This window comes from Polypterus senegalus, chromosome 15, assembly GCF_016835505.1.
Source record: "Polypterus senegalus isolate Bchr_013 chromosome 15, ASM1683550v1, whole genome shotgun sequence".
NCBI lineage: Eukaryota > Metazoa > Chordata > Cladistia > Polypteriformes > Polypteridae > Polypterus > Polypterus senegalus.
This window is the reverse complement of record NC_053168.1, coordinates 33,189,376-33,205,909: the sequence shown is the minus strand read 5'-3', so window position 1 is coordinate 33,205,909 and position 16,534 is coordinate 33,189,376. Positions and strand designations below refer to the sequence as shown.

Below are 16,534 nucleotides of genomic sequence, written 5' to 3'. Positions count from 1 at the left end.
TGGTGAACCAACTAAGGATAGGGAAGGCTGCAGGGATCTGTGGTATCCGGGGTGAACTTCTCCAGACTGATGGTAAGGCTTGCCTCCTGGCATTGCAAGCAATCTTTGCTTCCATTTGGGAGACTGGCATCATCCCAACTGACTGGAAAACGGAATGTCTCGTCCCTATCTGGAAAGCGATGGGTGATTGCCTGGATTGCAGCAACTACAGGGGGATAACACTGCTGTCTGTGCCGGGTAAGGTCTTTGCTAGGGTCGTCCTCAATAGGATCCGTGATCACTTGCTCACCTACCAGCGACCAGAACAGCCTGGTTTTACACCTAAAAAGTCTACCATCGACCACATCCTAGCATTGAGGGTTCTCGTGGAGCACAAACATGATTATCGGCAGAGTTTCTTTGAAGCCTTTGTCGATTTTCGCAAAGCGTTCAACTCAGTTGATCAAGTTGCCCTGTGGGACATCCTGAGGGTTTGCAGATCCCCTCGAGGTTGCTGGATATCATGGCTGGGTTTCATCTGTGAGTGCTGTGCAGAGTGGAGGCAGAACCTCTGCATTTTTCCCAGTTGATTCTGGGGTTCATCAAGAGTGTGTTCTTGCTCCGACTCTGTTCAGTGCATGTATGGACTGGGTTTTGGGCAAGGTCATGGGGTCCAGCGGCTGTGGAGCATCTGTTGGTGAAGAAAGGTTCACGGATCTTGACTTTGCTGACGTGCTGTGATCTCCGCAGAGTCAATGAAGGCTCTGATCGGGGCGCTAAAAAGATTGAGTGAGGAGTCTGATTGTCTGGGCTTACGAGTGTTCTGGATAAAAACCAAGATCCAGGCCTTTAATGACCTCTTGGGCACAGCCATCAGTAGTGTGTCTGTCTGCGGAGAGAATGTTGACCTTGTCGAGAGGCTTACTTACCTTGGCAGTGACATTCATGTTTCTGGTGACTCTTCCTATGGGAGAGCATGGGGGGGTCATGAGGTCGCTGGAAAGGGGTGTGTGGCACTCCCAATATCTATGTAAAAGTATGAATGTCCAAGTCTTTAGAGTCCTGGCCCTTCCTGTCTTGCTATATGGTTGCAAGACGTGAAACCTATCCAGTGACCTGAGACGAAGACTGGACTCCTTTGGTACTGTGTCTCTCTGGAAAATCCTTGGGTACCGTTGGTTTGACTTTGTGCTGAATGAGCAGTTGCTCATGGAGTCCTGATTGAGGCACATTACCTGCATTGTGAGGGAGCATCAGTTACGGCACTACGGCCATGTGGCGCATTTCCCTGAGGGTGATCCGGCTCATAAGACCTTCATTGTTGAGGACCCGAGGGGCGGGACCAGGCCAAGGGGTCGCCCATGTAAGACCTGGCTGCGGCTGATAGAGGGTCATTTCCAGAGGGTGGGACTGGACCGCGTGTCTACCTGGGGAGGTTGCAAACCGGGATCCCGAATTGTTTTGTCGTCTAGTGGGTGTGGCAACGCACTGTACTAGTGGATGCTCCCCAGCTTGACTTACCTTGACTTTTGCACAAACATTTTATGTTTTATGCTTAAATGTGCTCTCAAGTTTTTCACTCGTTTTTAGCATACTGGTAAAACAGTTTTCTCAAACTGTCCCAGAAAAAGAATTTCATTTAGTATACCGGATCAACTTCTAGACATAGACAAACATATCACGTGCCAAAGCTGCCAAACCTTATGGATTAGACCTCTCCCCTGTGTCCTGACTATAGGCAAGGTTTCAACAGAGCACCAGGGCAGATTATCCTCAAGTGAGCCCAACAGATCAGGATTGACACATCAGATTGGTCAATGTGTGATGTCGGCTGAAATCTGCCATTTGTAGTGTTGCTGAAAACTCTCAGCAGATACAGTGCCCATCAGTGACAGGACAATGAGAGAGACAGGTTCTCCATGGTGCTGGCCTCTCAGAGACCCTCTGCTAACAGCTCCTAGATGTCTTCTCCTACAGCAAGTCACATCTGTTGAGAGGAATGCTGATGTGCAGGTGCCATTTCTGCCTGCAGTCCCTCCTGACTTTAATCCCACAGAGCACCTTTACATTGCCCTGGAGGGCAACATTCAGAGATGTGACCTTTTCACTGTTACTGTTATAACATCTCACCACTACAGATTGAGAGGCTCACTTTTCCTGCAAGTACTATCAGCTGTCTGTTGTGACTGTTCGGGTGATGTTCCTGTGCTCTGTTGTATTTATTGTTGTAATGTGGTGTTCTTTTTCAGTTACACACCCTGCCGTCGTCATTTGTTTTTATTATTCCAGCAACAGAAATTGAAATTTCAGTCCAACAAGTGTCGGCCTTCTTTTTTTTTATAACAATGGATTTCTTACAAACATTTAATTGAGTCTGGCAGCTCCATGCAGTTCTAAACTTAAAGGGTGTTGTACATTTGTTACAGGTACTGTTGAAGAGTTTACTCCTGGACCAGAATTAAAAGGCAAGTTATAAACATTACTATTTTGAACTTGTTGTTGAAAAATATATTTGAATTATAGGATATTCATATACTGTATTCATATATTTTTCACTGAGTAAAATACATCAGCATGTATTTTAATTGACAAAAAAAAAAAATAGAAATGATCCAGAAATTGAGCTAAAATTTAACAAATTAGGGGGCTCTACCCCCTGCTCGCTTCACTCGCCCACCCCCGGGTTTGGTTTACCGGATATACAATTTAAAGAGATTGTTATTTTCATGGGAATTGTTTGATATGCATTATTTTCACTTTTACTTTAAAACTATTGTAAAAACAATACTTTTCCTTTATTTCCGACCCCGGGCATGGTTACATCTTTCTCACAGGACGTATAACACTGCCCGTGTTGTGAAATGGGGGGGACGAGATCACGAGAAGATCACGTCTTGTCTCCCTAGTCTCCCATCCAGGATTTTTTTTTATAATAGAAAGATAGGTATTATTAAAGTACATTTTTGCAACTCCACGGTATTTGTTCCACATGTAATGAAGATAAAAATAATGTAAGATTTCTAAAAAAATATATTCAGAGTACATTTTAGCAAAGTAAAGTAGCAGAGTGTTTTACGTATTTGGCATTAAGAGAATTTATTTATTGGAAGTATCGGGGCCTGTCCACAGTGTGCCTTGTCTCTTGTTCTCTTAGGTGATTATCATTACCAGTCTGTTGAGCCATTACTGAGGCTTCGTGAGTGTTCAGTTTGGCAGCCTGAAGACAGTGTCACTGCTATTTTGAGGAAGGATTTACTGTCATTTTGACCTCTGAAATGGTTCATATCAGAGTGTGACATAGCTGATATGAGAGGTAGCTGCTTCAAATCTGAGATTTGTAGGAACCTGTTATCCCATAAGCATGAAAAAAAGAATAAAAAAAATGCGGCTGAAGAGAATTTTATATAATACCGTAATTTAAAATATATTGCAAAAATGGTAAATAATTATTTAAAAAATATTGAAGAAAAATCTGTTGCAGAGAAGCATCCTATCTTTTCACATAGACAGCTTTAAGTAGCAATTCATGAGTGAATTCATACCCCTTGACTTTCTGCATACTTTATTTTATTGTGTTGTACAGTAGATTTAACTTTTAATTGACATATTTGCAATTTTTGCCTATCAAACTACACTCAGTAACCCAAAATGATAAAGTGAAGACATGCGCTCAGAAAGGTTTGTAAATCTATTAAAAATAAAAAACTGAAATCTCTCATTCATCCATCCATCCATCCATTGTCTAACCCGCTGAATCCGAATAGGGTCACGGGGGTCTGCTGGAGCCAATCCCAGCCAACACAGGGCACAAGGCAGGAACCAATCCTGGGCAGGGTGCCAACCCACCGCAGTCTCTCATTCATATACTGTAAATATTCAGACCCATAATTCAGTATTTTGTAGTATTCCCTTTAGCAGTACTTACAGCTTTGATCTTGGGCAAGTCTCCACAAGCTTTACAAATCTGGATTTGGGCAGTTTATTCCATTCTTCCTGGTAAATCCTCTCAAGCTCAGTTAGATTGTTTAGGAACAGTCTGAAAAACTGCCGTCTTCAAGTCTCCCCACAGATGTTCTATGGGAATTAAGCCTGGGGCACTCAAAGATGGTCAGAAACTTGTCCTGAAGCCACTCCAGCGTAGTCTTGGCTGTCTGTATGCTTTGGGTCATTGTCATGTTGAAAGGTGAACCGTAATCCCAGTCTGAGGTGACGTGCACTCTGGAGTAGATTTTCTTTAAGGACATCTCTGTGTTTGGTTGCATTCATCTTTCCGTCAATCCTGAACAATCTCCCTGTCTTTACTACTGAGAAGCACCCCATAGCCTGCTGCTGCCACCAGAATGTTTAACCACAGGGATGGTATGAGCCAGGTGATGAGCAGTGCCTAGTCTTTGTCAGCTAAAAGCGCTTGGAGTTCTGCTTAAACCGTTCAATTTCTGTCTCATCAGACCAAAAAATCATTTTCCTCATGCTGTCCGAGTCCTTTAATTTGTCATAAACCTATAACTCAAGAGTGGCTTCTTTCTAGCCTCTTTACTATGAATTCGTGATTAATGAAGTGCTGCTAAGATGGTCATCCTTCCGACAGGTTCTCTCTGTTTCTCTGTGTTTCAAGTTCAATCCAAAGAGTTCAATGACCAGAGCATCTTTCCTCATGCTCTGAGTATTTTACATGCTGTTTGGTAAACTGCAAGCGGGAGTGAGCCTCTCTACCATAGACACCTCATTGATTTAGTGCTGCTGAGATGGTCATCCTTTCTATCAGATTCTCCCATCTCAGCAGAGGACTAATGAAGCTCTCTTAAAGTGACCATTGAGTTCTTGGTCAACTACTAGTTCAAAACCCTTTTTGCTCGATTACTCAGTTTGGCCAAACAGACCATTTTGAGAAGAGTCCTGGTGGTGTGCAACTTCTTCCATTTCCCAGTTCTTGAAGTCACTGTGTTCCTGGGAATACTTAAAGTTTTAGCAATGGATTTATCCTCTTGCCCTGACCTTTGCCTTACCACAACATCATTCTGGAAATATATAGAGTGTTTCTTGGACTTCATTCGTTTGGTTTTTGTCCTGGCATGCAGTGTGAATTATGGGATCTTTCTAAACCATTTCCAATCAATTCAGTTTGCCGCAGGTGGACTCTAGTCAAGTTCTCGACACATCTCAAAGAGAATTAATGCAAACAGGATGCATCTGAGCACAGTTTGGAGCGCCATAGCAAAGGTTCTCATTATATAAATGCGAGATTTCAGTTTTTGATTCTATAAATTTGCAAACCTTTCTGAAAACATGTTTTCATTTAAAACACAATGAAGTGCACAGAAAGTGAAGAAGTCTGAATAATTTCTGAAACCACTATAAGAATGCAGTTCATTTTCTTTCACTGGAGATTTACTGAAAGGTTGTTTCTGTGAAAGACAGGTAAACTATACTAGCAATACTGTTTTAGAAGGTCAATTATTAATTGCTAGAATATTTTTTTTTAGTAAACTGATATTTGTTTTATGTGCAGACCCCGTGGTAGTTACTGCTTCAACAGATTCCACAGGTGAGTTGCCATAGTAAATCTGTCAGAAATATGTTTGCAAAGTTTTGTCCATTCAGAAAGTAGAAAACGTTTTAAACAGTTTTATGAGTGACAAAGTCTACCCCTTATATGTATCCTGTCTGATATATTGTTACCATTGCTGACATAATGATTTTATTTTATTTGTATGCATGGCTGCTACTTCTGAAGGTGCTTCATACACAGCAACCCCAGGTAAGTTGTTGATAAGTTCCATTTTTAATCAGTTCTGTAACTCTGTTGTAACTGGAGCAGGGGCCGGTACCGTGCATTTGAAACAGGGCTTTAATGTGGCACAGTCACTTGGTGGTTTGTGCTGCACCCTTACTGATCCTGAAAACAAATCCTGTGTCTGGTCGTTGTCTGTGGAATTTGCATGTTCTCCCCATGTCAGAGTGCTCCAATTCCCCATCCCACAGCCCAAACTCTTATGTTTTTGGAGACTGGAAACTGGCCCCAGCAAGAGTGCAAGTGTGTGGCCTGCGATGGACTTACACCAATGCGTAGAACTTCTTTTTTTTTTTTCTCCTTGCACTCATTGCTACCGTAATAAGCTCCTGTACTAAGTAAAGTGTCCATGTGTTATTTCAGTTTTTTATTTTTTATAAATGTGCAAACATTTCTAAAATACTGTTTTTGCTTTGTCATTCTGGTATATTGACTGTTGTCTGATGGGGGGAGAAATTAATTTACTGTAGACCTAAATGGTTTTAGCTTCAGCATAGCAAGACGTGAAAAAAGTGAAGGAGTCTGAATACTTTCTGAAGACAATGTATGTCTTGCAATCGCTTGGTGCCCCCCGTCCAAGCTGGTTTTTTGTTATGTGCCTGAAGCTTGTGGCCCTCTGCATCCATGTGTAATAATAAGTAGTTTAAAGAGAATGAATGCAAAGAAATCAAATTTTACATTATTTAAAATTTAATATGAAAGCAGTCTTATAAATAGACAAAATATCTTGCAGACTTCAAAGAGCCTTTGTAGCATATTATACGGTAAATTGTGTACTTAAATATTTCCTCTTGTTGCTGCTGTTCTTTCATTAGCTACAGGGGATTCACATGGTGCTATCGCCCAGACAATGTTGACAGGTAAGGAAGCGCAAAAAAATTTGCTCCTACCAAAGGAAGATTTACTAAAAAATCAGAAAATTAGATAATATTTATCAGCTCCGAGAACAGAAAGCCTCAGGATAATTTTAGCTTTTGTGTTCACCTTATTATTTCCATTTTTATATTGGATTTTGTGTTTTTAGAAATTCATTTATAGTCTGTTAAGATTGTCGTCTTCAGTGGGCTTCTTCTGTGGAACTCTGGGCAGGACCTTTTATCCTGATTTCTTTCTGGATTTTTTTAATTAATCCTGCCCTTTAGAACATGAGGTCACTTGTCATTGCCTATGCGTGGGATAGAACTAAGTGGGCATATGTTTAGAATCGGTTATCTTTTTATTAAAGTTCATTAGACTAAGGTATGAGTTGCTCAGAATTTTCCAGTTATTATAAAACTGCTCTTACTAACATGACTTGCACAGGATTAGGATTGCATTTGGTAGAAGAGTTATGTCTTTGGCTGAAAAGGCCAATAGCTTTAATCCAAACATCTTTAAATATAAGAAGCACCCATGGAAAAAGCCACCAGGAGCTCAGTCTGCCTGCCTCTAAGAATATGTCAGTATGGTGATTATGAAATGCAGTTGGTTTACTGGCTGGTGCTCACTCATGCAGGCACAACTAGCGCTGCAAACAACAGTAATAAAGGGTTCATACAGACACATTCTGACATTCCCTCCTGTGTGTGTGTGTGTGTGTGTGTATGTATAATATATACAGTACACTAAATACCCACACAAAGTATAAATTTACATATTTCTCTCTCTAACTTTCTATCTATATATGAATATATGCCCTTACGCCCCCACACACCAAGAATACCAAGTCTACATGTTCTTCTGTTGATGAAAACTCTCAAAGAAGTAAAATACTGATTACACTGTCATACGCAGATAAGGGTAGAGGAGCTGAAGCCAATTCTTTAGTAAGAGGACAAATAGATGATATTTAGGCAAAGTAATAGTAAAAAAAAAGAACGTTTAGTATTGATTTGACTTCAGTTATATGGAAGAAAAACATGTAGACTACACTGTATTTAAAATTAGGTTGCGTTTGTATAATGTCTTTTTATTGAGGAGACAAACTAAAAGTAAACGGCCTGTTACTATGGAGTGATTTCAGAGGCCAGGCATTTCCTACATGAGCCGTTATCTTAGTCAATATTCTTTGAAAAGTGCAAATACTGTATGCATTGTTTTAGTCCCCATTTCTGTGTTCTTTGTCTACTAACAACTAACTTAGTGCTGCCACTGCAGATAATAAGGCTGTATGAGTCCAGTAGTGCGAGTTCTTCATACATCAACATCTTCTGGCATGCGTTGCAACTGCAGATTGTTATTTGTAAGTCCTTGAGGATGAAACCGAAGTCCCGCTGAGGAGAAGCACATTTAGACAGTCCATTCAACAGCAGTGTATAGATAAACTGACATACTGTACTGTATATATTTATGTATTATATATTTCAATATGTTGTTACTTTCAGCTACAGCTGGTCCACCTGAAAAGACCCAAGCCCCAGGTAAGTCAAACAGGCCAGATATGTTCATATTATTACCTAATTATTCATAATTTGAGAAAGAAGCTTCAATGCAGCAGTATAGCCACCAGTTTTTTTTTAATTTTTGTATATTTTATTCATTTCATTTTTAGTATATTTCATTGTTGTTCTTATTGCTTATGCATCACTAGTTTACACTGCATAGTAGAAATGTGTGTCAAATTAAAGTATAGTGTCTAAATAAAAGAGCTGTATATGTTCTTACAAAGTAAATAAAATAATGCAAAATATAAAAACGTGGAATTAAATATGTGATTAAAATATTCATTGTTTTCTTTTAAACTCTAGTAAATGAGAGTCAGACCAGTGTTGTGCCTAAGGCAGAGTCTGCTGGTAAGTTTAATGAGAGATTAATCATGTTGTCTGCATTTTGTGAGCAGGAAAACAGGATAAAAGAAATTTTAAAATGGGGCAATAAAAAACCAAGAGTGAACAGTCAAATGCGACACACCAGTTTAAAAAAACGGGATTGCACAAAGCAGAGTGTATTCATTTAGACAAGATTCAACCATGACATTCACAATTCTAGTTCTTGCCATCAAGTTCACATCCAGCCATCCATCAATCCAGGTTCTGCAGCTTGCTATGTCTGGATTGCAAAGATGTCTCCATGGCCGTTTTCCCAGCCACCTCCTCCTAGTTAGGTGAGAGTTAGAAAGTAGAACAATGGGTAAAAGTGCTTTGCCATTTAGGTTGTCTCTGTTTTTACCACGACTGACCTTCCTGACCCAGTCTACATTACTGTGCCGATTCGCCTGTCGATCCTTTTTCCCTCCTGTGTGAACACGTCATCCTCAAAATGGCGGGGGCATTCCACCCTGTTCCGTGACTTCAGCCTTGGAGGTGCTGATCTTCATTCTGGCTGCAGACCACTCCAGCAAAAAGCAGAGATGTAATCATTAGGTCACCAAACTGGACAGCCTCCACTCCTTGGGTACACCTAGAAATTCTATCCACAAAAGTTGTATAAAAAAGTTATATAATAAAATCAGTGACAGGGCAACCCTGCCAAAGTCTCACACTCACTAGGATCGAGTCTTATGCTGGCAATCTGAACCAAAATTTCTCTCTGGTTGAATGGGGACTGAATAGCCTTCAACAGTAGACCTGGTACCCTGTGCTCTTGATGTTGTTTTATATACCCTTTCCAAGTCCACAAAACACATGCAGACTGGTTGGGATTATTCCTATGAACCCTCCAAAATCCTTGTGAGGGTAAAGGCTGGTCCAGTGTTACATGACTATGACATGACAAAATCCTCATTGTCCCTCTTGAATCCAAAGCTTCGAACAACAGCTGAACCTTCTTTTCCAGAACCCTGGCATAGACATTCCCAGGGAGGCTGAGGAGTGTGAGCCACCTAAAGTTGGAACACATACTCCGGTCCCCTTTCTTAAAGATGGAGACCACCACCCCAATTTACCAGTCCAGAAGCATTGTCCCAAAACTACATGCAGTGTTGAAAAGGCATGTCAGCCAAGATAACCCAACAACGTCCAGAGCCTTCAGCAACTCAGAGCGAACCTCATCCAGCCCCAGGCCCTTGCCACCAAGGAGTTGTTTTTTTTTTTTTTTAAATACCTTTAGAAACATGTGCCCCAGTCAAGTTCCCTCAAAGTCCTCTGGCTCTGCTTCCTCAAAGGAAGGCATATCGGTAGGATTTAGGAGGCTCTTCCTTGGAAGTGTTCCTTCCACTGCCCAACTACAGTACATATGCAGGTTCAAGTTAGAGGCACTTCATCCCTTCTGACAGTTTTGTAGAATTTGTTTTGAGGCTGTCTGAAAGTAATGTACTATGGCTTCACGAGCTCCTGCCACACCAAAATGTATCGCTTCCGCAACTACCCTCGCTGCACTCTGCATTCTGCTTGGCCTGTCGAGAGCTTTGAAGTCCTCCTTCTTCTGCCTGACAGCTCCCTTTACCACTGGGTATAGAGACTGCCATTGCGACGGGCACCAACGACCTTACAACTGTAGCTCTGACATGCCATTCTACCCAATCCTATCCTTCCAAGTTTCACTGTGCTCCGGGTTGGCCCTGCACCTGCAGGAGGAGTCATAAGGGTTCAATGCATTGTGGCAAGGACGGCATTCATAGGCAAGTGCTTTGACAGACTGATCCTTGGATGACAAAGCTGTCAAAAACATGGGTTCACAACCATTTTAAATACATATCCCTTCATTCCAAAAGCCATTAATCTTTTAAGTTAAGTTTTACTCTAACAAACACCCAGGGGAATAACTATTTGTCAGTTACTGCTCGAGGCATAATGTTGATTGAACTTCTATTTGCAATATAAAATTAGCTGATATTGTAAGTATTATTTTTCACTGCTTTACATTATTTGTACAAAGTTATGTTTGATGGCTGGGTGCTTGCTTGCTATGCTATTAATATGACGAGGCAAGCCATTGTCACATTACATTACTTCTACTCGGAGGGTATCTCAAATTTGATGACTCCTGTTATGGATCTTGTCACCTGAGGATGTCAGATGATACAACTTTTGATTGCAAGGGTGAAGAATTAGATGGCTTTACAGACACTTCCAGAATATTGCAAGCTCTCTCCTTTTTGTGACAGCCAATAATGTAATGCATGTATGGATGGTTTACAGGTACAGCAAAATTGTACTTCTGGACGAGTCGTGTGGCAGGATGCCCAGAGAAGAGTGACTAGGCTGCTTCCAGGGCTACAGGGGATGAGTTGTGAAGAAAGATTAAAAGAGCTGAGCCTTTCCAGTTTAAGCAAAAGAATATTAAGAAGTGACATGATTAAAGTGTTTAAAATTATGAAGGGAATTGGTACAGTGGACTGCGGTGGGTTGGCACCCTTCCTGGGGTTTGTTTCCTGGCCTGCGCCCTGTGTTAGGATATAGCGGGTTGGATAATGGATGGATGGATCAGTACAGTGGATCGAGACTGTTATTTTAAAATGAGTTCATCAAGAACATGTGGACACAGTTGGAAACTTGTTAAGGGTAAATTTTGCACAAACATTAGGAAGTTTTTTCTTTACACAAAGAACGATAGACACTTGGAATAAGCGACCAAGTAGTGTGGTAGACAGTAAGACATTAGGGACTTTCAAAACTCGACTTGATGTTTTCTTGGAAGAAATAAGTGGATAGGACTGGCGAGCTTTGTTGGGCTGAATGGCCTGTTCTCGTCTAGAGTGTTCTAATGAAAAGGACACAACTGCTGTTCTAATGAGTGCTCATTGGCTTTTAACTTTTGCACACCGAGCCTATCCCAGAGCCTACAAGATAAGGCAAAAATCGAACCTGTTTGAATTTATCAGGGCGAGTCACAGGCTGAATTACTGAGCATGTCAGGCTACATGATTGACAGTCATAGAAATGTGCCATGTTTGCTTCCAACTCACTAACATTATCTATATGAAGTGTGGGACTGAAATTTGCTGGAAAAGTTGTGTAAAGTGACAGTGCCTTTAGTCTCACTGTGAACGACCTGCAGAAAAACATTTCTATCTTGGGACAAAAAAGTTGAACTGAATTCAAATGAAATTGACAACACAAAACGGATGGAAAATATAAAACTTATTTACCTCATCAGGTTCTTCTTTTTCTGAGATTTCCTACTACAGTACCCACTACACCAAAATTTAGAACCCTCTGCACTTAGGTATAAGGGCTAGCTTGTCAAGCCATGATCAGAAAAGTCTGAATAAAAACATTCATGAACATTGCCAAAAGGGGACCTTTCAGGCTGAGAAAAGGCATTAACTTCTTAGTTTATGGACGGTGAAATATGTGACTGTTTCAGTATACAATTACATATAGTGGATTCAGAAAGCATTCAGACCCTGTAACGTTTTGTATGCTTTGTGTTGTAGATGTAATTTTAAGTGGATAGATTTGCCATTTTTCCCCATCAGTCTACACTCAGTAACCCATAAGAACAAATTGAAAAAAAGCTCCGGGGCCTGAGTTGCCTCGAAAACTTGCATATTGTAATCTTTTTAGTTAGCCAATAAAAGGCGTCATTTTGCTTTACTCCTCATTAAAATTAAAAACGGAAATCTCTCATTTCTGTAAGTATTCAGAGCCTTTGCTGTGGCACCTTAAATTGTGTTGAAAACTTGATTAGAGTCCTCCTGTGGGAAACTGAAGTGACTGGAGATCCTTTAGAAAGGGACACACCTGTGCATATATAAGGTCCATAATTCATACTGCATATCAAGACAAAAACATGTCCGTAAGTCCAAGGAGCTCTCTGTGGTCAAGGTGAGGCATGAACTTAAAACCATCTGTAAAGCTTTGAGTGTTTCCAGGAGCAAAGAGGCCTCAGTAATTGTCAAATGGATCAAGTTTACAACCATCAAACTCCGTGACCTGGCAAGAAGGGACTTTGTCAGAGAGGTGACCAAGAAGTCAACGGCCACTGTAACAGAGCTTCCGAAGTCCTCTTCTGAGATGGGAGAATCTGTTAGAAAAGATGACCATCTCATCACCACTCCGCCAGTCAGGTGTTTATGGTAGAGTGGCTAACTCCCACTTGCAGTTTACCCAACAGCATTTAAAATACTTTTGAGAGCATGAGGAAAGAAAGATGTTCTGGTTTCTGAAGTCTTTGGATAGAACTTGAAACTCAGAGAAACAGCGAGAACCTGTCAGAAGGATGACCATCCCAGCAGCACTTCATTAATCCGCCGTTCATAGTAAAGAGGCTAGAAAGAAGCCACTCTTGAGAACTTTTTGGGTAGAACTGTAAACACTATATAAGGCGTAGATCAGACACTTCTCACCACCTACCTTGTACCATCCTTCTGGTGAAGCATGACAGGGACAGGAAGACTAGTCAGGATAGAGGGAAGGATGAATTAGGCCAAATACAGAGAGGTCCTTGAAGAAAGCCTGCTACAAAGTACATTTAACCTCAGACTGGGGCGACGGTTAACCTTTCAGACTAACAGTGACTTGATGCATACATCACTGAGGTGGCTTTGTGACAAATCTCTGGCTCTCCTGGAGTGGTCCAAAAAAGCCCAGATTTAATCCCCCTAGAACATAATGTGGAGAGACCTGAAGATGGCAGTTTACAATTGCTTCCCATCCAATCTAATGGAAGAATGGGATAAACTCCCATAGATAGCGGTGCAAAGCTTGTGGAGGTTTACCCAAGAAGACTCAAAGCTGTGATTTCTGTCAACGGGGTTCCTACAAAGTACTGAATTAAGGGTCTAAATATTTACACGAATGAGAGATTTCAGTTTTTATTTTTTATGAAATGTCCAAACCTTTATGAACGCTTATTTTTATTTTGTCAGTATGGATCATTAAGTGTAGATGGATGGGCAGATTTGTCCGTTTATAATTAAATCTACAACACAATGAAGTGTGTAGTAGTGAAGGGATAGTGGATAGATTTTACTCCTCAGACACGTCAAGTGCTTTCCTTTATTAGAATAAACACTAACACACTATTTAACCCACAATGGCTCTCAGTTGTAGATTCAGATGCAAATAATGCCTGTTTTAACCATATTGCTTACTCGGTCATCTTCTGATCAATGGCTAAAGAATTGAATTTAAATGTAATGGTTGATTGCCCTGCGGTGGGTTGGCACCCTGCCCTGGATTGGTTCCTGCCTTGTGCCCTGTGTTGGCTGGGATTGGCTCCAGCAGACCCCCGTGACCCTGTATTCGGATTCAGCGGGTTAGAAAATGGATGGATGGATGGATGGTTGATTGCCACTAGAAATTATATTTTGGCGCTGTGTTAAGTTCAGTTTTGTACAGAAAGAAGAATTGTGTATTTTATGCAGGAGACAAAGAGTCTGCAAAAGAAAACAGTTTTGTTAGACAATGCATCTAATATGCTTCAATGCTTAGGCCTTTGGGTGTTTTATAATTAAGACACAACTCTGAAGCAGCATTATTCTTAATTTTGAAATGTCTAAGATGAAAGACGCTGTCCAGCATATACTGCAGTAAAGAAATGTTTTAATTGCACTTTTTGTGTGTGCCATTTACTGTATATTTGCATTGCTCCTGCATCACAGAGAGTGTTTTTTCATACCTGTTTTTGTTTTTCCTGGTTTTGCTTGCATTTTTCAGTTCCCAGTAATGAACATGACCTTACCTCTGGTCAGGGTCCTGAAGGTGAGATACCAAAAATTGATTCTTATGCTTTTACTAAAGATATATACTGTATATTATATATAAGTCCTAATAACTTATTATATTATGCAATAACACAGGAATAAAAAAAGGAAATGGGCAAACAAAACAGGTTTTCCAAAAGTCTCCCTTTCTCTTTTCTATAACTTATCGGACCTTTTTAGCACAGTCTCGGTATATTCAACTCCCATAAGCACAGTTTAATCAGAGTTAAGTATGAGCTCAGAAAAAACAAAAATCAGCCTCATCAAGTCAAAGTGCTCTCCGACGGCGCCTACAGTTACTGCACTCCTGACGTCTCTTCTGCTAAGGTTCGCCAAAATAACTCAGACTGCCTGCTCTTCTTTGCTAATAATAGGATCCTGTGTGCTTGACATTAAAGTCTTTGTATGTCATAATACTCTTTACCTGAACCCAAGGGGCCTAGCACAAACTTGAAAAAGGCCCCAGTCCATTTTATTTCCTCCACCAAACTTTACAATAGACACTATGCGGTACAGAAAGTAGCATTCTCCTGGCATCCACCAAACCCAAATTCATCCATCAGACTGCAGGATAGTAAAGTGCGATTCATCACTGCAGGGGACACATTTCCACCGCTCCGGAGTCTTTTAATGGTGGCATGTTATACACGACCCCAGCCAAGGCTTGGCACTGTACTTAATGATCTTAGGTGTGTGCGCAGCTGCTAGGAAATGGAAACCAATCTCATGAAGCTCCTGATGTGCACTTCTTGTGCTGATGTTGCTTCCAGGGGCAGTTTGAAAGTCTCCTGAGAATGATGCAACAGAGGAGATGCGATTTTTACACACTTACTAAGCAGCCCCGCTCTGTAAGTTTGCCACTTTGTGGCCGAGCTCTGTTTGCTCCTCACTTCACAATAATATCAAGTACAGTTGACAGGGCCAGATCTAGCACCTACTGACATGTTGGAAAGGTGGCATCCTATAACAATGCCACATTTAAAGTCACTGAGCTAGCTCTCCAGTGCGGCCAATTCCTTCCTTTGTTCATCAATGGTGATTTTATGGACATATTAACAATGAGTGTGACTGAAACACATGAACTCTGTAATCTGGAGGGGTGTACACATCCTTTTGGCCATATAGTATATGTGTTGTCAGTGGATCCTGAAGGTGGACAAGATGGTCCTACGAACACATGAAAGAACTTGCAGAAAGATCATGAAACAGATTTCCTCTTATTAGCAGCCAGGGATGTGGTGATTAAGACTGGAGAGATCGGAGTTAATTCACATTTTTGTAACATCATGTACAGCTCTTTAAGGAAAAAACTGTAATCTCTGACTGCTATTAAGAGAACAGCAAACAAGAGTTCCAGTCATGCTAGGATGATATGAACAAACATTAGAGCGTCAGGCATCATGCATGGACAAAAATGATCTACAGTAAGTTTTCATCCATTCCAAAGGTGGCAGCAGTGTGGCTCTGAATTTACAAGCGTGACATCCACTCTGATCCTCAGGTTAGTAACTAGAAATACCAGAGAGTTAGGAAGACCATTGTTAGTAAAAGTAGCAATTTAGATGTTTTTACCTGGTATGGCAGGCCCACAGAAACGTGTTCATCCCATCTGAGCTCAAGATGTCAACCAAGCACTTAGTAACTTGGGAGAGTTCAAATTGAGCATTACAAAAGAGCTGGAGAAGGAAAGCTTGTGCCAGGCAACACTTACTGTAATCCAACGACTGGCCTAAGTGATGACCCTGAGCAGCCCGGGTCCAGTTTGCATTTTCCTAAAGTAGGGGTCGTCACAAAGCATGTGCTTTGGAAAGTACAGCTGCATGTTTGTGTAACATTGCCGTGTAGGAAAGGGCTTACAATTCTTTGTGTCTGTAAACGTTTTTTCTTAGAACATTTTACAATGCCTTCATGATTGTTCAAATTGTGTGTTCTTCCCATACACACTATGACTAGGCAATGTAAATGGAGAACAATTACAAAGTGGACCATTCAAAAGAGGAGTAGTAATGGCTAGAATATGAAAAGACGAAGTGAGCCACACACCAAATAACGTGTCAGCAGATGGCAATTTACTGCCAGTCCTCATATTTACTGACATTGTTACATGCACATTCTCTACAGCACGACTTTTGTGGTGCCGTCACCCATTTCTCTCCTGACTTTAAAAAGTGAATGTCCTTTAGACAGCATCAGAGTGC

At 41.0% G+C, this 16,534-nt stretch overlaps 1 protein-coding gene across 3 annotated transcripts in view; it reads left to right on the top strand.

The window, feature by feature from the left end:
- si:ch211-80h18.1 (uncharacterized protein LOC555593 homolog) overlaps positions 1-16,534 on the top strand; it is a 46,152-nt gene that overhangs the window by 20,845 nt on the left and 8,773 nt on the right. For all 3 annotated transcript variants that reach the window (XM_039737159.1, XM_039737160.1, XM_039737158.1), the window contains 7 exons: positions 2,406-2,444; positions 5,489-5,524; positions 5,714-5,737; positions 6,586-6,630; positions 8,134-8,169; positions 8,497-8,541; positions 14,290-14,334. In XM_039737159.1, coding sequence (XP_039593093.1) covers positions 2,406-2,444; positions 5,489-5,524; positions 5,714-5,737; positions 6,586-6,630; positions 8,134-8,169; positions 8,497-8,541; positions 14,290-14,334 — 270 coding nt within the window. The remainder of the gene's footprint in view (positions 1-2,405; positions 2,445-5,488; positions 5,525-5,713; positions 5,738-6,585; positions 6,631-8,133; positions 8,170-8,496; positions 8,542-14,289; positions 14,335-16,534) is intronic.